General features: G+C 57.2%; 7 protein-coding genes across 7 annotated transcripts; 3 read left to right on the top strand and 4 right to left on the bottom strand.

The window, feature by feature from the left end:
• Positions 1 to 3,052: 3,052 nt before the first annotated feature.
• CH63R_08012 (Integral membrane protein) lies at positions 3,053 to 4,159 on the top strand (the record flags this gene model as incomplete). The annotated part of the gene is made up of 1 exon (XM_018302986.1): positions 3,053 to 4,159. The coding sequence occupies one exon, from the start codon at positions 3,053 to 3,055 to the stop codon at positions 4,157 to 4,159; it is 1,107 nt and encodes a 368-aa protein (XP_018157764.1).
• Positions 4,160 to 6,399: 2,240 nt separating this feature from the next.
• CH63R_08011 (uncharacterized protein) lies at positions 6,400 to 7,662 on the bottom strand (the record flags this gene model as incomplete). The annotated part of the gene is made up of 2 exons (XM_018302985.1): positions 6,400 to 7,033; positions 7,196 to 7,662. 2 exons carry the CDS (start codon positions 7,660 to 7,662, stop codon positions 6,400 to 6,402), a joined length of 1,101 nt encoding a protein of 366 aa, XP_018157763.1.
• A 2,201-nt stretch (positions 7,663 to 9,863) lies between these two features.
• Positions 9,864 to 10,662, top strand: CH63R_08010 (Endo-1,4-beta-xylanase; the record flags this gene model as incomplete). Its single annotated transcript, XM_018302984.1, has 2 exons — positions 9,864 to 10,217; positions 10,327 to 10,662. The coding sequence occupies 2 exons, from the start codon at positions 9,864 to 9,866 to the stop codon at positions 10,660 to 10,662; spliced, it is 690 nt and encodes a 229-aa protein (XP_018157762.1).
• A 359-nt stretch (positions 10,663 to 11,021) lies between these two features.
• On the bottom strand, positions 11,022 to 12,016 carry CH63R_08009 (Isoflavone reductase family protein; the record flags this gene model as incomplete). Its single annotated transcript, XM_018302983.1, has 2 exons — positions 11,022 to 11,903; positions 11,978 to 12,016. The coding sequence occupies 2 exons, from the start codon at positions 12,014 to 12,016 to the stop codon at positions 11,022 to 11,024; spliced, it is 921 nt and encodes a 306-aa protein (XP_018157761.1).
• Positions 12,017 to 12,919: 903 nt separating this feature from the next.
• Positions 12,920 to 13,607, bottom strand: CH63R_08008 (uncharacterized protein; the record flags this gene model as incomplete). Its single annotated transcript, XM_018302982.1, has 2 exons — positions 12,920 to 13,359; positions 13,427 to 13,607. 2 exons carry the CDS (start codon positions 13,605 to 13,607, stop codon positions 12,920 to 12,922), a joined length of 621 nt encoding a protein of 206 aa, XP_018157760.1.
• A 1,762-nt stretch (positions 13,608 to 15,369) lies between these two features.
• CH63R_08007 (Dimethylallyl tryptophan synthase) lies at positions 15,370 to 16,584 on the bottom strand (the record flags this gene model as incomplete). The annotated part of the gene is made up of 1 exon (XM_018302981.1): positions 15,370 to 16,584. The coding sequence occupies one exon, from the start codon at positions 16,582 to 16,584 to the stop codon at positions 15,370 to 15,372; it is 1,215 nt and encodes a 404-aa protein (XP_018157759.1).
• Positions 16,585 to 18,042: 1,458 nt separating this feature from the next.
• Positions 18,043 to 20,150, top strand: CH63R_08006 (FAD binding domain-containing protein; the record flags this gene model as incomplete). The annotated part of the gene is made up of 4 exons (XM_018302980.1): positions 18,043 to 18,909; positions 18,981 to 19,504; positions 19,589 to 19,740; positions 19,846 to 20,150. The coding sequence occupies 4 exons, from the start codon at positions 18,043 to 18,045 to the stop codon at positions 20,148 to 20,150; spliced, it is 1,848 nt and encodes a 615-aa protein (XP_018157758.1).
• Between the last annotated feature and the right edge of the window lie 50 nt (positions 20,151 to 20,200).

Below are 20,200 nucleotides of genomic sequence, written 5' to 3'. Positions count from 1 at the left end.
ATATAGCACAACCACATAAAGTCAGTCGTTGTGTGGCTCCCATGCCCATCCAGGATCAATAGTCTAGCCTCCTCCTTATCCCCCTTGCCCTGAGGGACAGTCTGAGGGATAAACACCTTCTGCAGCCATTCAACTGCAGTAGCATCTGTTGTCCAGCCATTTTCAGTTGCTGTGAATTGCCAGCCTTCATAAGGGCTAAGATCTAGAGGAAACCACTGCTGCTGGACTGTCTTACCCTTATATATAATAAGGGGATGAAGTCTGTGGCCTAGGGCAGAGATGCATTCAATAATAGACACCCATGCCCTTGATCCAGGCTGTTTCTTGCGGATAGACTTCGCCTCAGACATCCCCAGCACCAGCCCATTAGATCCCTGGCCCTCAAGGATACCAGTCTCATCCATGTTATATCTGTTGGCTGGTTTGATGCTGATGATCTCTGGTATGGCGAGATGCTTGAACCAGTCCCTGATGACCTCAGTAGATGCCCCATTAACACGTCTTGAATCAATAGGGCAACTTCTCTTGACCTTGACTGATGGATTCCTCCTTATAAAGGCCTGGACCCAGCCTCTCCCTATAGGTTGGGTATCCCCTATGGCATGAAGGATTCTTTCTGCAAAATGCTTCACTTGTTGATGGGTTGGAGGAAGCCCAAGGGCATGCTGGATTCGCACCCATTCAGCCAACTTGGCCTCCTGGCTCACTGTGAACCTCTGCAGGTCAGAAAATGCTGCTGCCCTTGCCTGGGTGCCTTGAAGACGATGCTGAAGGGTAGACCTTGGCACACCATACTGCTGGGCAGCCTTCCTGACACTCTGACCGTTCGAAATGGCCTCAAGCGCTTGATTGACTTCATTTTCTGTATACTGGCTCATAATGCCTAGAATAAGGTGCCCTAAAAAGATGAGGCCATTTGCATAAGGTTGGAAAAAGATGTGATAGTTTGAAGTTGGAGGAGGATGAAGGAGGAGGTTGGTGATGAGGCATTTTTGGGTGGCCCATATGTGGGGGTGGCCCAAAAGTGGGTGCTTTGACTTAATTTTTGGAATCTGGTCGGCGTGGGATCACTCGCTGAACAGATCACCCTGCCCTCTGACGGATAGACACAACGTCAATATCCCTCTGATAGCTTCATGTAAAGAGGCTTGCCACCCTCAACTTTTGCCTCATGTCAACAACTGCCGGCCCGATTTTGATTGTCCAAACGAGTTCGAACAACTACGTCAGAGATCAACAGGAAAGGCTTAAAGTGAACTCTCGTACTCACGAATATAGACATTCGTCGGATGTTTCTTCCTAATATGGCTGGTAGCTGCCTCAAAGTCCTTGTCTACGAGTGGATAACTCGCAGCTAGAAACCTAGATGCTAGTGATCTTACCGGCACCGATGGGACGGCACTTGAAACCCGTCCATGAATCGGGTAATATCAGCAACCACCAAAAACTAACGACCAGTGATGGTGGGGGTGGAGATATTCCGTACGATGGAGAGGCGAATAACAGCGGCCAACTTTTCGGCCCTCAAGATGAAGTCTCGGGTCCGACTTGAAACAGAACAAGACACGATCAACTGGTTCAGCTCGAGGCTCACAAGCAATATCCAGTTGAAGGGATACACTGAATATACTCGAACACGTCCCAGCATGGCTCATTCCTGCTGTGGCCGAAAGAAGCTTGTTGCAGGCGGCGCTGCAGGGGACTGACTCTCGGCTCCAATGCCAAGTCCTAGCATAGACCTGAACCCATTCAAGCTTTTAGTGATAAGATAGGTATCATGTAACTGTATAACGACTAGAGAGCCTTACCCTGCATCAAGAGACTCGGCAGGAATTTACGAAATGCACAACGACGTTCGTGGCTTAACTTCGCTCCTCACAAGTGAGCCGGCAACTTTTCACGTCCGGAGCATCGAGGATGGCTGACGTCTCTGACCTCATGTGGTCCGGCCTCGTATGGTCCGGCCTTGTATACTTCACGGGAGCCACGAACCAGTGTTTCTTCCTCTCGTGTCAAACTAGGCAGAACAGCGCAATGATCTACCGACGCCATACGTCAGTTTCCTAAACCTCGCCATCTGTACTCCCCTACCCAGCGAGCGGAAAGGAAGCCTAGGGTTTCAGCCTACCCAGGCCCCATACGATGTACTGTTTTGTTTCCCGGGATCCTGGAAACACGTGTGTCGTCTGAACTCTGCCCGCCGAGCACTTGCTCGGCCAGGAGTCAACTGGCCTCAGCCGATCCGGACTGCTGTCTCGACGACCCCCAGGATAAGTATCCCACCAGCATCTCCCATGTGCGGCTCGGGGTTCTGGATGAAATCGAAAGCCAGTGCTGGGTAGTCACTTGGCTCGACCTTCCCATTCCACGTGTACGCAGAAGGGGAGGGAGGGTATGTACTTGTATAGAGTTTGCGCAGCGTTGCACTGGGATTCATCGTCGGCGACAGATGATTCGTACGCCTACTCGCTCCCGACTTCCGTACGCCTTTTCCCCCATTTGCCGATGCGTCGACCGAGTCAGCGGGTCGCTAACCGGCCCCATCTCCCCCCACCCTTGCAGTCGTGATGGTTTCACGGGCGAGACGCGGATTGGCAGCTTTGTATCAGATAAGCTTTCCCGCAAAGTGGCGGCCAAAACTCTACTGATATTGAAGTGAAGTGGTGTGATGTTGTGTGTGGCGCCGATCTAGCTCGGGGTTCGCAAGTTTACGGACCGCGTCGTCTTAAGAGACCGGACCATATGGTTCCAGCCCAGCCCGCCCTATTTTCGGTAGGGAGGGGAGAGAGGAAGAGAGAGAGAGAGTGAGAGAGTGAGAAAGCTGTATCCCATCGCATCTTCCATCCCGTCTTGCGTAGCAGCCCTCACCCGTTCGGTCGCCCCGGGTCCCATGATGCCTCCGAGAACGAGCGAACGACCGGAGCCGTCGAACAACGACCAAGTCCTCCTCCTCCTCCTCCTCCCCCTCGTCGTCGTCGTCGGCCGCCGCTGCCGCCGCCGTGGCTAAAGAAACAGACCGAGACCGAGATCCGATTCTCCCACCCCGCTTCAGATGGCCGGCGAGACGGGCACCATCTCGGTCTCCCAGGTCCAGGCGATGGTCATGATCGCCTTCGCCGCGACCGCGTACTACAACACCATCGAGATCTTCTTCTCCATCTTCACCACGTTCAAGCGCCGGCGGGGCAGGTACTTCTGGAGCATGATCGTCGCCAACGCGGGCATCAACGTCAACGTCATCGCCTTCGTCCTGCGCTACTTCGGCTACTACCGCGAGGCCGTCTTCGCCTCCAGCATCATCATCCCGCTGGCCTGGTACTCCATGGTGACGGGCCAGGCCATCGTCCTGTGGTCGCGCCTCCACCTCGTCGTCCACAGCCAGCGCCAGATCCGCCTGGTGCTGGCCATGATCGTCTTCAACGCCGTCACGATGCACATCCCCGAGACCGTCATCTTCTTCCTCGCCAACAATGTCGGCAAGCAGTGGGCCGGGCCCTTCAAGATCTACGAAAAGGTCGAGCTGGTCGTCTTCACCGTCCAGGAGACCGTCATCGCCGCCTTCTTCCTCTACCAGGGCTACAAGAGCCTCAAGCCGCTGAGCGCCATCCGGCCCAAGGCCGTCACCAACATGGTCCGCCACCTGGCCGCCCTCCTCACCGTCGTCTTCGTCCTCGACACGGGCCTCATCATCCTCGAGTACAGCGACAAGTTCGAGATCCAGACCATGTGCAAGCCCTTTGTCTACAGCGTCAAGCTCAAGGTCGAGTTCGTCGTCCTCAACAAGCTGCTGGCCTTCACCCGCATGAGCACCTGCAACTGCCGGGGCCCGGAGAGCATCCCCTCGGCCACGCTGGCCCTCGCCGGCGGCAGCGGCAACAGCAACAGCAACAACCGCACGACGGCGCCGGGGCCGCGGGGGAACAAGAATGGCAACCCGGCCGAGCTGGCGCTCCCGGACGTCGAGCAGACGGGCGGGTCGCTGTCGCCCATCTGGCAGTCCATCCAGAGCGACCGCATCTTCGACGGGCGGACGTCCCCGACGAGCACGCGCAGCCGGCGCCGGGCGAAGGAGAACGGGGGGTTTGAAATCACGACGACGGAGGCCACCTCGCCCCTCTCGCCGCCGCCACAGATGAAGACCATCAAAGACGATGGCTGAGTACCGCGGGTGAAAGAAAAAAAGTCGGAATGTCTTATCACAGGTCAAAGTGCCATCCCTTCATCCTTAGCCTAGGTTTGGGGTCGGCGCATGTGCTGCGTAGGTTCTCTTTGCTCAAGCGGGCATGGCATGGCTTGTTCGCAGACGGACGCAAAGGACTCGTCCCAAAATTGAGTTGAGAACGAGGCCTCCAAGTCCACACAGTAAACCCCCGTACAATCCTTACTCAACGGGCGGTTGCTGGAGCTACCGTGGCTCAACCAGAGACTTTGAGGGAGAATCATGCGATTACCTAGCCACCGGAGCTTTCAGGTTTTTCAGAACAGCAACTCCGATATTCAGAAGCCCGGCTTTTGATGAAAGCGTAGACTTGACCCCTCAACTCGGCCGAGGAACAATCCTTTTGCTTCCAAAAGGAAGCAAGTTTTCTCGGGCGGTTCCAGCCATCGGGTGTTTCTTCCGCTGCGAGTCTTCTTTCTGGTGGGCCGTATCAAAGCTGAGAGCGGGTTGGGCCGGGCAGTTTGAATCTACGACTAGTCTTGAATCTCGTGGCGCTCATCTCTCTCTCTCTCCCCTGCTCGAGGAGCCGAGAACGCGGCTGTCAATATCGACAAGTCGCGGAAGAGCCTCGAATCACTTGTCACGACGGCCAAACTGCATCAACATGGTTTCCCGACGGCCGCTCCAGCAGCCAACGAGGGATAGGGAGTTGATGATTTCGTCAACTTTCCCAAGGTTCACACATACTACGTCAAGGGGCTCACGCCGAGTCCGAGGGATAGTTTAGTCTCAATTATAACCACCCCAAGAGGGCAAACTCATCCTATTTAAAGACCAGGTCCCACTGCATGCTGAGAGGTCGACCTACTTTTGCTTCTTCCGGCACGCCGTATCTCGACCGCGTTCTCAGCGACGACGAGGGGTCTCGCCGAGTGCGAGACGGACTCGGTGCCGGCCCTCCAAGACCGAAACCCAACCCACAAGCATGCGTGTGATTCTCGATCCCTGTAAAGGAAAGTTTCAATCTCTCCACTGCTACGGCGGGCGGGCCAACAAAACTAATCACGCGTGGCGGCAGGCGTCTCGTCACCAGCCGCGGACGCCGACGCCGACGCCGATGAGGACGGGAACGACCTTCCTGAGGTGATCGGCCGGGAAGGCGGGAATCTGTTGCTGGGGAGGAGACGGGCTGCGAGTAACCGTAAACCCCAAACGAGACGGGTTGCTCCAGGAGTCGGCAGTCCCCAGACAGAGCCTTAAGGTTTGCCCAGTCGCCCGAGCTCTGTTTGAGTGAGTGGCCAGCCAGTTTGGGGGGGTGAGGTTGAGGCGCATGATGAACGACTTGGCGGGCTCATCTCCTTACACTAGTGCTCTCTGCTGTGAGAGTTGCATGCTGGATCTGGAAGTGTCGTATAAGCAAGGAGGGACGGGACCAGGACCGTCCATATCCAACACCCTGTACGCAAACATTGTCTGTTTGTTGAGCAATGAGGTCGATCATGAACATTGACGCCTCGTGCGACCGCCTCCAGCAGACCTGTCGGGGGGGTGGGTGGGCATGCCAGCCCTGAACTGTTTCGATCTTTTGGGTTTCGGGCTGCGTTGGTGGTGATGTCAGACATTCTGATGGGAGGCATGGGTGGCATGTTGTGAGAGCCGTCGCGTTCTGGGTTTTTGAAAGTTGGCGGGATAAAGCTGGGAGACTCGAGCCAGCAACAGCTCTGATCCTCCCTGCGCCGACTCAACTCTCTCTCTGTTGGCTGACCCTGGAAGGTTTTGGAAAACGTGGTGAGTTGCCGGATTTGGGGTTCAGGGAAATATGCGATACGATGTGGTGAGAGAAGAAGGAGACTGCTAGTTGACAACCACGTGAGATGTTGTAACCCATTGAGATTGTTGACCAGCAAACAACACAAATCGCTGATAGATAGACATTAACTATGAAAAAAGATTTGTTCAACCGCGGTCCCTCTTCGTCGTGTTTCGGATATCTTCTTTGCACAACGGCTCAAGTCTTGTTGAAACAGGACCACCTGCCAGGCTTGGTGACTTTGATAAGTTGTCGTCGATGTCTCAAGAAGTTTGAAAAATCGGCAACGCAAAAGAAAGAGTCCGCAAACAGGCGACGCAACCATCAAGTTCCCTCGCTGCATCCAGAAAGACACGAGAAAGTGCGCTCACCCACACCGCGACAAAATCCTAGAGAGAGAGGGAAAGCCATTTGGATAAAAAGACTTTCATTACTTGCCGTCGCCGCCGCTGCCGCCGCTGCTGCTGTTGTTGAACGTCTCGCCGCCGTTGTCGAGATAGTCCCTCTCCTCGGCCGTCGAGGGCCGGCCCATGGCGGCGTTCCTGTGGGGGTACCGGCCGAACTGCACGATGATGTCCCGGTGCTTCATCTCAAAGTCGTAGTTGGTCTCGAGCAGGTCCCGGGCGGCCTCGCGGCGGGCGGCCAGCACGCCCCAGCACTTGCGCTGGTCGTCGGGCCCGGCGGCGCCGTCGCCGGCCATGAGCTCCTCGAAGTCGTCCCTCATGCGGCGGTAGTGGCCGACGGCGGCGTCGTGCAGCGCGAGGTCCTCGGAGTGCATGAGGGGCAGGTAGAACCACATGCGGTAGGCGACGCGGTACCGGACCCGGTGGTGGGTCGGGGCGCCGGCTTCGATGGCGTGCTGGGCGACCTCGCGGGCGACGGGGTCGAAGAAGTGGAAGACGACGGACGACTCGGGGCCGCGGTAGACGTTGCGCGGGACCTGGTCCAGGAGGAGGACGAGGCCGAGCCACTGCAGGGGTGTGGAGGGCCTCAGGATGGAGAGCAGGTCTTTGCTCGTTGTCCGCGCCGACCTCATGGCCTCGAGGACGGGACGGTACTTTCTCCTGGTATAGCACGTTAGTAGTGTAGTTTTTTGGGTTCTCTCTCTCTCATGATGGAGATGATGACAATGACGACGACGACGACGACGACGACGACGACGACGATGACGGCAACAACAACACCAACAACGACGAGGAGGACAATAACAAACAACACAAACGTACACGCAAACCTGGTCAAAGTCGGCGTCGGAAAAGAACCACCGCCCCATCTGGCTCTTCTGCGGCAGGATGTAGGCGTCGTCCGTCTTGAGGTGCTTGAACCAGAAGCGGCGGAGCCTCTCGAGCAGGTCGGCCGTGAGCGTCTCCTGGAGGCGGGCCCTCGCGTGCGTCCTGCAGGAGTTGGACCGGGGCAGACCCCCTCCGGCGGACGGCGGCGTCATGTCGGCGGCGGCGGCAAAGTCAGAGTCGCGATGGTGGCCTGAAGCGCAGAAGCCTCGTCTCGCGGGCGTCGTCGGGCATGTCGTGGGAGGGCGAGCTCTCCCGTGGCTCACCGCCTGCGAGGTTGAGTTGAGCCTGGAGTGCGGCGGCGGCAGCTTCTTCGCCCACGGGGGACGGGGAGCAAGGCACCCCGCATTTCGAAGGGTGCGGCTTATGATCTGATGAGGAGGAGGAGAAGGAAGAGGAGGCATTGGCAGCCACCGCCTCACTTGCTAGTGTAGCACACGCGAGTTGAGAAGGCCAATAGGATGGCGGTAGTACCACCGGTTGTACGTGTACTGATGTTCGTCGTCTGGTGTGTGTGTGTGTGTGTGTGTGTGTGTGTGTGTGTGTGTGTGTGTGTGAGTATGTGTGTCTAGTCTCTCCCTACAATATGGTCTTGTGCCTCGCTCGGGCTCACTTTGACGGAAAAGGGAAAAGCCTGGAGTGGCCGAAATGCGGGGTTCTCGCAGGCTGGGCACCCTCCCCCCCAGTCCAAACCCGTCGTTCAAGTCAGGGTCACTCGCTTGAGGCCGCTAATGCGAGACGGCGAGCTTGTCAATGCCGACCCAGCTCTGCTTGGGTTAGTGGGAGACCCGATCGTGGCAACAGGTCGTTGAGTTGGGTGTGGCTTTGGTTGATCATGGCGCCAACAAGCGTTGGGAAGTGGTGCGGATGGAAGGAGATCGGCAGGCGTCTGGCATCGTCACATCACGCTGTGTGTGTATGTGTGTGTGTGTGTGTGTGTGTGTGGATGGATGAGTATATGAGTGTGTGCGTGTGTATGTGTGAGTGAGAGAGAATCTCAGTGAGAGTCTCAGTGAAAGTCTCACTCTACTTCAGCATCTCAAGCCTACACCTGACTGACCTGTGGGTTGAGACAGCAGAGTGAGTCTATGGAGCGCAGAGAATGCCATATCCGAGCCCAATATCGGCACAATGCCCCCGAAAGGAAAGCTCTGGTGGTGCCCCTGAGCCAAGCTTTTGGCTGGACCTTCAGGTTGAACAGGAAAGCCTGCCTGTGTCTGGGTCGGCATCCACTTCTTGGATTTTGGATAGAATAATAGGAGATCGTCTTAATGGGCCTCGGCGTTCATGCTCGTGGCCCCCTCCCCTTGCGGGTTGGTTCTCCCAGCCAAACCATGGACGAACATGTCGTCGCCATCGCATTCACGGAGTGTACAGCGATGGAGAGTAAGGAAGTTAGTTGGTTGGTTTGGATAGGCGTTGGCAGAATTGATTCACGACTCCTTTTCCCCCACTGCTTCCAAACATCGCCGTCCAAAGAAGCACATTCAACCACCGGTTAAAGGCCCAACTGCATGCTGCATGTCCGTGTCCGTCCCATCATCCACGTGCCGCTGAATCGGTGGCGGGCCGCAGCTAGTGCAAAAACATGCCCCGAACCTTCAGCACCTCGTCCTGACCAATTTATTCCAGATCCGGGGCCTGGTACTTCTCAACCGGTGTCCAGGATCACCAAGGCTGTCACCAGCCGGCTCAGTTACTGGATAAAGAACCCGCCCCCCTCCATCCATGCCGCACCCTGGGAGTGTGGCCGGCTAAAGAGAGAAATCGAGGAATACGGATAGACTGATCGATACGACAATAGGGGCGGGAAGGAGAACCAATAAACACGGAGGAGCTTCCTCTTCCAACGTTCCCAAAGACCGGAAAGAAGGAAAAAAAAGGACTCTCGTTCGGCCGCAGTGCCGGCGCGTGCTCCTTGCTTTAAATTGCGGGAGAGGAGCGCGGCAGGGATCGTGCAACACCGACCCCGGCTTGGTTCATTTATACCCGACATCGCGGCACTCAACCCGACTCCCTGGCCTTTTAACCCGACACGTCCATTGGCGGAACTGCGGAACTCCCGGGGGGGCACACCTCGTCGGAATGGCCCATGACTCCATCACGGCGGTGGCCCCGTCGACCGTTCGGGGAACAGTTCCCAGGGGGGAGGAGGAGAAGGGCCACCAAACCAGACAGGTTGACCAAAGACCAAGTGGAATCGTTTCCTCTTTGGAAAAGAATGTTACCGGGGCGTGCGTCAACAACATTGGTTTATCCTGGGCTGCCACGCAAAAAATAAATAAACTGATGGCAACGTGCCCAGCCAGCATGGACACTGCACTTGAATCTCCGCCCGTTCTCTCTCCTCCCCCCCCTGCCATTCCATCATCGGACCCGGCAAAGGGGCCCCAGAGAAACGATCTCGAGCATCTGCTTGAAAAGGACCCGGCCGTCCGCCCTTCGTAGTTGGCGACGATCTCCCATCCTCTCTTGCTGGTTCACCGAACTTGTCTCTCTCTCTCTCTCTCTGTCTATACTCCGCCCACTACATTCGTTCTCTTCACTCTTTATTGCTTGTACATAACTCTTTCTATATACCAGATACCAACGTTCCTTCACAAAAATGCGCTCTTTCGCTTCCCTCTTCACGGCCACCCTGGCCGCCGTCGGTGCCCTCGCCGCCCCCGCCGCCGAGCCCGTCACCACCACCGACCTCATCAAGCGCCAGTCCACCCCGTCCACCCAGGGCACCCACAACGGCTACTTCTACAGCTGGTGGACCGACGGCGCGTCCCCCGTCACCTACACCAACGGCGCCGCCGGCGCCTACAGCGTCCAGTGGAAGTCCGGCGGCAACTTCGTCGGCGGCAAGGGCTGGAAGACGGGCGGCCCCAAGACCATCAAGTACTCCGGCACCTGGTCCCCCGTCAACAACGGCAACAGCTACCTGACCGTCTACGGCTGGACCAAGAACCCCGTAAGTCTCATATCCCTGACTCTATATCCCTGAAACCATATACTTTGGTCATGAAGGAAACTTGTCCTCAAAAGGAGACAATGACGACCCCGGCTGACATTTGCCACAGCTCATCGAGTACTACATTGTCGAGAACCACGGCGAGTACAACCCGGGCAGCGCCGGCACCCTCAAGGGCCAGGTCACCAGCGACGGCTCCGTCTACAAGCTGTACGAGAGCACCCGCACCAACGCCCCCAGCATCGAGGGCACCAAGACCTTCAAGCAGTTCTGGGCCATCCGCGAGAAGAAGCGCACCGGCGGCACCGTCACCACCCAGAACTTCTTCAACGCCTGGAAGAACGCCGGCATGAACCTCGGCACCACCTTTGACTACATGATCGTCGCCACCGAGGGCTACAAGTCCGCCGGCTCCGCCAGCATCAAGGTCGAGACCGCTGCGTAGACGGATGGATGGTTGAGGGGCACAGCGTGGCGCTGTGTGATGTTGGAATCCTGCACTCGAAGCCCATCGCGGGTCGCTGGGGATGCTTTCAGGGTGTGGCTAGGGGGAAGAGAAAGGTTGATTTGAGGAGAGATGAGGGATCCAGGATCTGTGGTCGACAGACCGCTCAAGCCACTACAAAAGTATAAAGCCTATCGGAGGCCTATTATTTCCGTGACTTGAACCGTGATATATGCGCATGTGTTGATGTATGATTTTCTTCAAAAAAAACTATGCCATACGAGTCGATCCAGAGAGCAAACGAACGAATGAAACTCTCGAAAAGGTGCATTCACACATTGTTCTGCTTGAAATGTCGTCTAAGCTGATGCCGTCTTCTCGGCCGCAATGGCCCTGATCAACCCCTTCACCTCGTCGTCCGTCATCGTCTCGACCCCCAACAAGGCGTTGTCGCTCTTCTCCCAGGGGCACGAGAAGTCCGGCCTCGAGTTGGCGTACCGGATCATGTCGCCGAAGACGTTCCACCCATAGTTGCCGGCGTGGAATTCCCGCAGAGCCCCGGCGAGCACCTCGTCCATGTCCGACTGCGACTCCTCCCAGCCGTCGTCGGGCCCCCCCAGGGCCTCCTTGCAGAGGTCCGCCATCTGCCTCTGGCTCTTGTTGACGGAGTGCACGTAGACCGGCCTGTTCTCCGTCTCGGCGGCGCGGCGCAGGGTCCCGGAGACGGCCTTGCCTGCCGCCTCGAGCGTCGTCCAGACGTGGACGTTGGCCCCGTCGCCGATGTAGTCAACCCTCCGCCCGTGGACGTCGATGTTCATGAAGCCGGAGCGCAGGTTCCAGTCCAGGAACGCCCCGTTGCAGACGACGCTCCAGGTCATGCCCGTCTCCTCGCACGTCCGGAAGAGGCGCCTGTCGTTGGCGTCCTTGCGGAAGAAGACGGGCAGCTCGTGGACGTTGCGGTTGTGGAGGTCCAGGCTGAAGTCCGACGGGATGTAGCGATAGACCCCCGCCGCCGCGGCCGCGTCCATGAGCCGCGCCGGGGTGTCGTCGTGGACGAGCGTGCAGTCGACAAAGGCGTCGTGCCCTCTCAACGCCTCCGTCAAGGCGTCGGACGAGCCGAAGTCGACCACCTTGACAGTCACTCCGTCGGGGAAGGACGCCTGTCTGCGAGCCAGAACGGTCACGCGGAAGCCATCCGCGACCAGGGCTTTCAGAGTCCACTTGCCAACGTTGCCGGTTGCCTGAGTTTTGTTATCAGCGTGGGGGATGGTTTCCATCAACCAGTCTTTTAATATGTATGGGCCGTGAAGCTTACACCCGCGAGCGCCACGGTTTGTACCTTGGGTGGTGCCATGGCGAGCTGTGACTGTTTTGTAGACCAACGTGGACAGAATAGAGAGCTTCTTGGTCTCAAGACAAGTCTAATAAGAGATGATGTATCATTTTGTTTTTCTTGATTTGGATCCGTACCTGGAGTTATCATCAGTTAATTATCATCTCGGTGTAGACAGTTCACAGAACCGGGCGCTTCGCCGATTGTGGCCCCCGGTCCTGGATCCTCGGCGGCATAAGCATAGTCCGCTCCAGCCATTGCGGTTTCAAGGCACCTCCCGAGACAGACGCATCTGCCGTTGCCGTGTCGCTGCCTCGGATCTCGCGTTCTCTGTCAGCATCGTCCAAAGTCCCTTGGACCGGACCCCCGGTTTGACGTGCCACTCCCGCGGGACCCAGTCCGGACAGAACCTTGTTTGGAAACGTTGCGCCTCGTATACTTCCCGAGCTCTATCCTTTTTTTTTGGGGGGGGGGGGGGGGGGGGGGGCGCGTTGTGATGCCTCTGTCAAGATTTGAAGCACACCAAAAACCCACGTTGTCTCGTGTCGTCTGATCTGCTCCTATCTCGGGATGGGCGTTCAACCAGAGTTCATGTTGTCACGCGTCCGTGAGAGCAGGATTGCGTGTGCTGCAAACTAGTCTTCTCTCCTGACTCCTGAAGTTTGGTTCTCTCTCATTGAGAATGGGCCTCATGGCTGACGACATACATGGCTTCGGTTTGTTCCTGATCCGAACTCTTGATGATGGCTACGGATCTTCAAGCTTCCCATGTGGTGATTTACAGAGAGACGAAAGTTACTTGTCACGGAATTTAGAGCCTGGAACTATGAACTATGTAAACGGAACAAGATTCAGACAAATTATCGGCAAATAGAAAAAAAAGTCTAGTATTCCTCAGAAAATGCTGTTGTGCGTCTCCTAAATCTAGTGCGTGTTGGTAACAGAGAAGCCCTTCACCGGGTAGTGAAAGTTGACGTGGTGCGTCTCAACCTTGCCCGTAGCCGGGATGTAGGCCGACTTGTCGGCCGCCCTGCTCTTCTCCACGCTCTCCCAGCCCAGCGCCGCGACGAAGACCCTGCCGCCGTCGACCTCGTCGACGGAGAAGCCGCTGGCGAGGTCGTTGAGGCCGTCCGCGGCCCGCGCCTTGTCGATCTGGGCCCTCATCTCGTCCTCGGTCATGGTCGCGCCGCTGATGGTGATGCACTCGGCGATGGGGGAGTCGATCGCCGCCCGGGGCGCGTAGGGCACGAACTTGATGAAGTAGGACTTGACGGGGCCGGTCATGACCTTTTTGAAGTTGCCCATCACTTCCGCGCACTCGGACGAGGCGAAGAACTTGTCGTGCGCCTCCTTTGACTTCCAGCCTGTTGCTGTCTGTTAGATCATCCACCCCCCATCGATTTCTACCGCTCTTGGGGATACTCTGCGTACCGGAAATAAGGTCCAGGATCTGCTCGTTCTCTGACCAAGGGCCCCAACGAGTACGGAGGTAGCCGTCTTGCTGCTTCAGAGCGAGGAGGTAAGCCTTGAGGGGCTCTTTCCAGTCCTCCTTGGTTCCCTTGACGGGGATGATCATGCGCTCAGTGACGCCGGCGGAGGGGGGAGCAGACATCTTTGCTTGAAATGAAGGGGTTTGAGTACTGTAAAGTTTGAATCTGGTCGATCGAATGAGTCGGTGTTGGGCAAGGTTTGCGGACAAGTCTTTTCAAGATATTAACTGAAAACCGGCTGGAGAGAGTGATTGGTTTCCAATTAAGTAGAGATAGAGAGGATAGTCCGTGTGTTTGAATCAACTCTCATGGAGTAGTTCATCATGGGGAAGCATGAATATGAAGTGCCATATTCGGAATGAATCTTGAACGACGTAACAGGCCGTCCCAGCGGCTTTCGATCGATTTGATGCGTTCCCATGCTCGATTTGGGGGACTCCCGCCGCTCGAGTCAGACCACCCCACGCCCTCGTCATCGTGGCCGGAGAAGATGATGGCCAAGAGTCAGTGTACCATCTATGCATCGCTTTGGAGTTGCCGGACATGGCATTGTTCTCGAAAGCCGTGTTTGCGGGTTCTCCGAGCCGTCATGCTGGCACGGCGGTGAACACAGCGTCCTGGCTTTCTCCCGCAATGTTTCTGGTTCACACTCCAACACCCCGTCAAATGAGAAGCTGTTCCGGAACAAGTCGTTTCATATAGGGTCAGGACTTCAGACGAACTGGCAAGGGTCATCAGTTTGCCTTTGCATGGGTAAAGCTACCGGTGAGAAACTCTGCGGCCTGGATGACAAGAGACAGTATACGACAATGACGTGGAGGTGGTCTCGACTAGGGGGGTTCTGGGAAGCCAAGAAGAAGGGATCACCTTTGAAGAAGGAATTACCTTTTTGAGGCATCCGATGCTCTGAAACCACGCGCCGGACAAAACGGAACATGAGATGGGGGTGATCGACGAAAGGGAGGTCCGTAGGCTGCGCGTTTCATTGACCCTCGAGAGCAGGGAACGGGCAGCAGGGCGGCCAGGGAGTCAAATGTGACAACGAGCTGTCGAGTCGTTGGGAACTGAATACGAACGCGGACGTCTGTGACGCTGACATGGCTTCGGGATGCTGCGTGTCGGTTTCGTGTTCCCAAAGAGCACTCTTGACGAGTCGGCAATGGCCGGTAGCAAAAGCCCGGTGCGGCCATTCCCGGACGTGAACGGCATCAAATTACCCCGAGGGGGGCACACGGAGCTGGGGGGTAAGCCCGAGGTGATGTGAGCACCAGGCGGCTCGTGAGCCACGTTTTCGATGTGTCTTTTGATCTTTGCTACAGTCTTGGATGTTTACAAGCTGTCACGTCGGTGTTTGACAGTTTGACAGATACCGGGTTGCAGACAGGGGGGCGCTCACAACACCTCCAGTTCCAGCAATGCTACATTGATTGTTGCTGTTGTATTGTGACAACTTTGCGTGACGGTGTGATCAAGTCACGAAATGCCACTCGAGTTGAGAAGTTCAGTCACACTGCTCTGGTCTTTTACAAGGGCTTGACTTCACGTTTTGGAGCTATTGGTGCTCGTTGATGAAATAGTCAAACACCCTAATCAACCAAGAAACGATGTCTAATATGCTAAAGTACTCTAGAAAACACATTCTTGTTCAGCCAATTCCGACTGCTTGGATAGTCGAGTTGGCACCCAACTCGCAACCTTCCCAGTTCTCAATGATTTTGCAACCTTGGAGAGAAATAGGACGACAAATAAGGCCCGGTCTCGTTGTAATTGTAGGAAACGTAGGACAAACCACCCGGCCCGGAGGAGTTCCGACCGGTTCTAAAAAAGACCAACTAATTAGCTTTCAAACGACGCCGGGGTGGGTGAAATCAACCAAGTGTCAACTCACAGTTTGGCGGCCGCAGAGGCTCCTCTGTAAAACTTGTCCGCGGACTCGTCCCAGCCCAGGTTCCTCAACGCCTGGGAGAAGTTGTCCACCGTCCGGGCGTCGCTCCGTGAAGTCTGGCCCCACGGCAGATGGGCCTTGATGTCGATGCGCTCCGCCCCGGGCCTCAGCTCGAACGCGAAGCAGATGCCCTTGTGCAAGGTGCGCGCGTCCCGGCACTCCTTGCGCTGGTCCGGCGCCATGCCCTCCGGCTCGTCGAGCAGCAGGTGCCAGACCTTCTCGGCCGTCTCGACGCCCCTGAGCGTCGCCTCGTCGGTCTGGGCCCCGCCGAGGGTGAAGACGTCCGCCAGCACGGATCGGGAGTTGGACGCCGTGCGCGCGTAGACCTTGACGCGGGCCTTGCCGGGGTCGACGCAGTCGATGGCCATCATCTCGACGAGGCACGGCTCTCTGCAGCCTGCCAGGTACTTCCGCAGCTTCGCGGCCGGCGCGGCGAGCTTGTCGCCAAAGGGCTGCAGCTTGGGGATCAGGTCGAAGACGAGGTCCGACGTCGCGGCCCCCGTCGCGAAGTGCTTCAGCACGGGGAAGAGATAGGCCTTGAGGACGCGCTTGGCGCGCTTCATGTCGTAGGCGAGGAAGACCTGGGGGATGCGCTGGACGGAGGCGGGCATGTTCTGCCGCGCCGCGGCCGCCTCGTCGGGCGTGACGAACCACGCGTTGACGATCTGCTCGTACCACCGCAGGTCGACGTCGGACGAGACCCGGGAGAGGACGGGCATCATGGAGCGGCCGATCTCGCCGGCAAAGGGGTCCTCCTCGGAGCCGGCGTCGTCGCCGAGGGGCTCAAAGGTGTAGCGTATGACGCCGTCGTCGCCCTCGGTGAAGTTCCACGACGGCTCAAAGGTCGAGCCGTCGTACGTGAGGAGGGGCTTGACCTTGGCTTCGGGCGTCGGCGTCCCGAACGAAGGCACGACGACATCGCGGAAGACGCGCAGGTGGTCCGCCTTCTCCTCAGGGGTGTACGATCCCGCACTGGTGAGAAGGCTGTTCAGGAGCGGCGCGCACCTGTCCCACCACCACCGATGCTTTGGGTTCAGGGGGGGGTCGATTGGGATTGTTTGGCTGCTCTTGGACGAACAGGCGAGGGTGTCGAGCTTATCTGGCGACCTTAGTGGTGTGTCGGTGTCATGGTTCAAGGTGACTGCGGGTGCCATGTTGGAAGGCTATGTGGAATAGAAAAATGAGATGGCGTACTCGTCTTGAAAGACTAGTCAGATAAAGGACGAAAGTCTGCTGTAGTAGAGCGTTCTGGAAGAAAGTCTGCTTATTGTCTTGATAGATCCTATAGGACACGGAGAAAAGTGTAATGTGCCCAAAAGGAGTGGTTCGGGAACCCGCTCTGATTTAAGAGCATTCGTGATCGTCAACTCTGACAACCTCAACTCAGGAGACGATAACGGACTGAGAATGGCAACCCATGAATCTACCTAGTCATGTTTCCCATCGCCCGTAACATCTGTGTGAAAGTGGGCGGGATTGCGCCTGGCCTTGTCCGGTATCATCTCGCAACGACGTTACCTCAATCAATGCAGTAAATTAGTTACCTCCGAGCCCATGATCTACGGACACCACCCATGACTACGTTGTCAACTTCCAGTTACTGAATCACCGGGAAGACACTGGACTTCATGGCGCCGCAAACGGGATCAACCTCCACGCTGTCAATCTCGAACAGCTGAGGGCCGTGTGCCCTTACAGCAAGAGTTCCTTCGAAACCGACAAGGGAAACCCGGATGTGTTTCGATGCTGGGCAGATTGGACGAAACGCTTCAATCCGACTTGGTATCATGGGTTTCGCCGGCGAAACACCTGGACACGCGAGTGCGTATGCGTCGGTAAATCATGGCCAATCATTGACACGAACGTCGTGGGTTCTCGAAGCCGTCCTTACATTCTCATCTGATGCTCGTTGAAGGCTTTGTCGGAGGCAAACCCGTACTCGGCAACCTGGGCAGACCTGCAACTACTCATGACTATCAGACGGAACGCCACGGACGGGGACGGACGATCCACGACTCAACATCGCTACCTGAACCAAGCGGCCATCGTTTGTTGTCTTCGGGAGTCCGGGGAGAGGTTGTTTGACTGGTATCATCGTCTCACAGGGAAATAGCAGTCCGGAGGTTCCCATCGGACTCGACAAAGCCTATCCATCACCGCGGCACCGTTTCGAGTAATTCCAAGAGAACCAATCTCTTGCTCAGCGGACGCCCTCGCAGATAGGGGTGTGTGTATGTGTGTCACTGTCACCAGTCAGCCCTGTGTCGGTAGTCGAACGGACCGCGCGCCGCCGCCGGAACGACATGAACGACGGCAATGCGGAGGCCGAACTCCCAACATCTCGAGGTCTCTGGCGACAACCCAGGCAGGCTGAGAGCTGCTGGCCTTTGGGGACGCTCTGGGGTCCTTGAAAAGGTTTGCCATCGATTGCTTAATAAAAAGAGCCGACTTCCTTCTATAAAATCAAAGTTTCCGTTTTGTCTTTATTGCATCAACATCAGCATCGGGGGTCTCAACCTTTACACTTTCACATTCTTCAGACTGATATCCTCTTCCGTAACCTTAACTCTTCTTCAACCGATAAATAAGATCGAACCATCGGCAGCAAAAAGATGGCACCCGGTGTCTATACCACCACCACCACCAGCACGGAGAGTGACTCCTATCCCTCACAGGGTTCGGCGCCCGCCCCGCGGTTCCTCCCTCCCGGCACCTCGGTCGAAAAGTTCCAAGAGTTCGCAGCCAGCCTCCGGCAGGCGGTAGGAAAAGAAAACCTGCAGATCATCACCCAGGACACGGCGCTGGAAGATGGCGACTACCTCACGGTCGACTGCCAGACGCACGACATGCACCACCTGTACGACAGGGAGGAGTTCGTCGGCAGCGTCCTCGTCCACCCGCGGAACGTGGCCGACATCCAGGCCGTGGTCAAGCTGTGCAACGAGTTCCTCGTCCCCGTGTGGACCTTCAGCAAGGGCCACAACATCGGCTACGGCGGCGCCGCCCCCAGGGTCTCGGGGAGCCTGGTCATGAACCTGGGCACGCACATGAACCGCATCCTCGAGGTCAACGCCGAGGACTGCTACTGCCTCGTCGAGCCCGGCGTGACCTATCTCCAGATGCAGAAGTACCTCGACGACAACGGCCTGCGCGACAAGGTCTGGCTGGACTCGCCCGAGCTCGGCTACGGCTCCATGATCGGCAACGCGCTGGACCACGGCGTCGGCTTCACCCCCTACGGCGACCACTGGATGATGCACTGCGGCATGGAGGTCATCCTCGCCAACGGCGAGGTCGTCCGCACGGGCATGGGCGCCATGCAGAGCCCCGAGGGCCGGAAGCAGGCTGCCCAGGGCGTGCCTCCTCAGGACCAGCACCAGAACGAGTGCTGGCAGCTTTTCCCCTACGGCTTCGGCCCCATCAACGACGGCATCTTCTCTCAGAGCAACAACGCCATCGTCACCAAGATGGGCATGTGGGTAAGTCGGATGGAAGTAGTGTTTGTTTGGGGGAAGAAACAAAGAGCTCGAGCTGACAGACACATACACAGCTTATGCCTGCCGCGCCTGGCATCACCCCGTTCATGGTGACGTACGAGAGGGATGAGGATCTCGAGGCTGTTGTCGACATCATCCGTCCCCTTCGTGTTGTGAGTAACTGGCCTCTCCGGACACCCTCTGCATCTCTGCCGCGGTCGAGTCGTTTGCTAACATGCTTTGACAAGAACATGGTCCTCCAAAACGCTGCTAGCCTCCGCCACATCTCGCTTGATGCATCGCACTATCACCCCAGAACGGAGTACACCGACAACCCCGACATGCCCCTCACGGAGGAGCAGCTGGACGCGGCGGCCAAGAAGGTCAACCTGGGGCGCTGGGTCTACATCGGAGCCGCCTACGGGCCCGAGCCGATCCGCAAGGCCCATCTCGAGATCACCAAGCGGGAGATGACCAAGGTCCCCGGCAGCCGGTGGTTCCTGCTCGAGGATCGCAAGGAGGAGTTCAGCACCTTGCACTGCCGCGCCGATACCATGAGAGGTCTGCCAACATGGGACGAGTTGCGGTGGTTGAACCAGTGAGCAACCCCCCCTCACCCCCAGAAAGCTCGAAGCGATGAATATGATGAGCCGTGTGAATGTGCTAACGAAGGTTCACCCAGCTGGATCCCCAACTGCACGTTCCTTTCCTTCTCGCCCATCTCCAAGGTCGACGGAAAGTCGGCCATGAAGCAGTACACCATGGCCAAGAAGCGCTTCGCCGAGGCCAGGCTCGACTACTTTGGCATTCTCAGCATCGGCATGCGTGAAATGCGTAAGTCCCCTCCCCTTACCCCATCCCCCCTCCCCCCCGTTCCGAGAGTGATTGTCCAGAGAGAGAGAAAACCCCAATACTTACCCCGTTGGTCCCCCCGTACAGACAACATCGTGTGCATCGTGTACAACCGTGAGGACCCCGACATGCGGCGCCGCGCGCAGTGGCTCGTCCGCACCATGATCCAGGACTGCGCCGACAACGGTTGGGGCGAGTTCCGCACGCACGTGGCTCTGATGGACCAGATCGCCGACACGTACGACTTCAACGACCACGCGCTCGGCAGGCTGAACCAGACCATCAAGGACGCCCTGGACCCCAACGGCATCCTGGCGCCCGGGAAGAGCGGCGTCTGGCCCAAGAGCTACGACAAGTCCAAGTGGGCGCTGAAGAAGGACTACATCAAATAGGAGAGGGCGGCTTGTGGGAGGGGATGATCGGGGGGGTAAGGCAATTTAAT

The sequence above is a fragment of the Colletotrichum higginsianum genome, chromosome 5 (genome assembly GCF_001672515.1).
Source record: "Colletotrichum higginsianum IMI 349063 chromosome 5, whole genome shotgun sequence".
Taxonomy (NCBI): domain Eukaryota; kingdom Fungi; phylum Ascomycota; class Sordariomycetes; order Glomerellales; family Glomerellaceae; genus Colletotrichum; species Colletotrichum higginsianum.
Note: the sequence above shows the minus strand (reverse complement) of the source record. Positions and strands in the feature narration are given on the sequence as shown.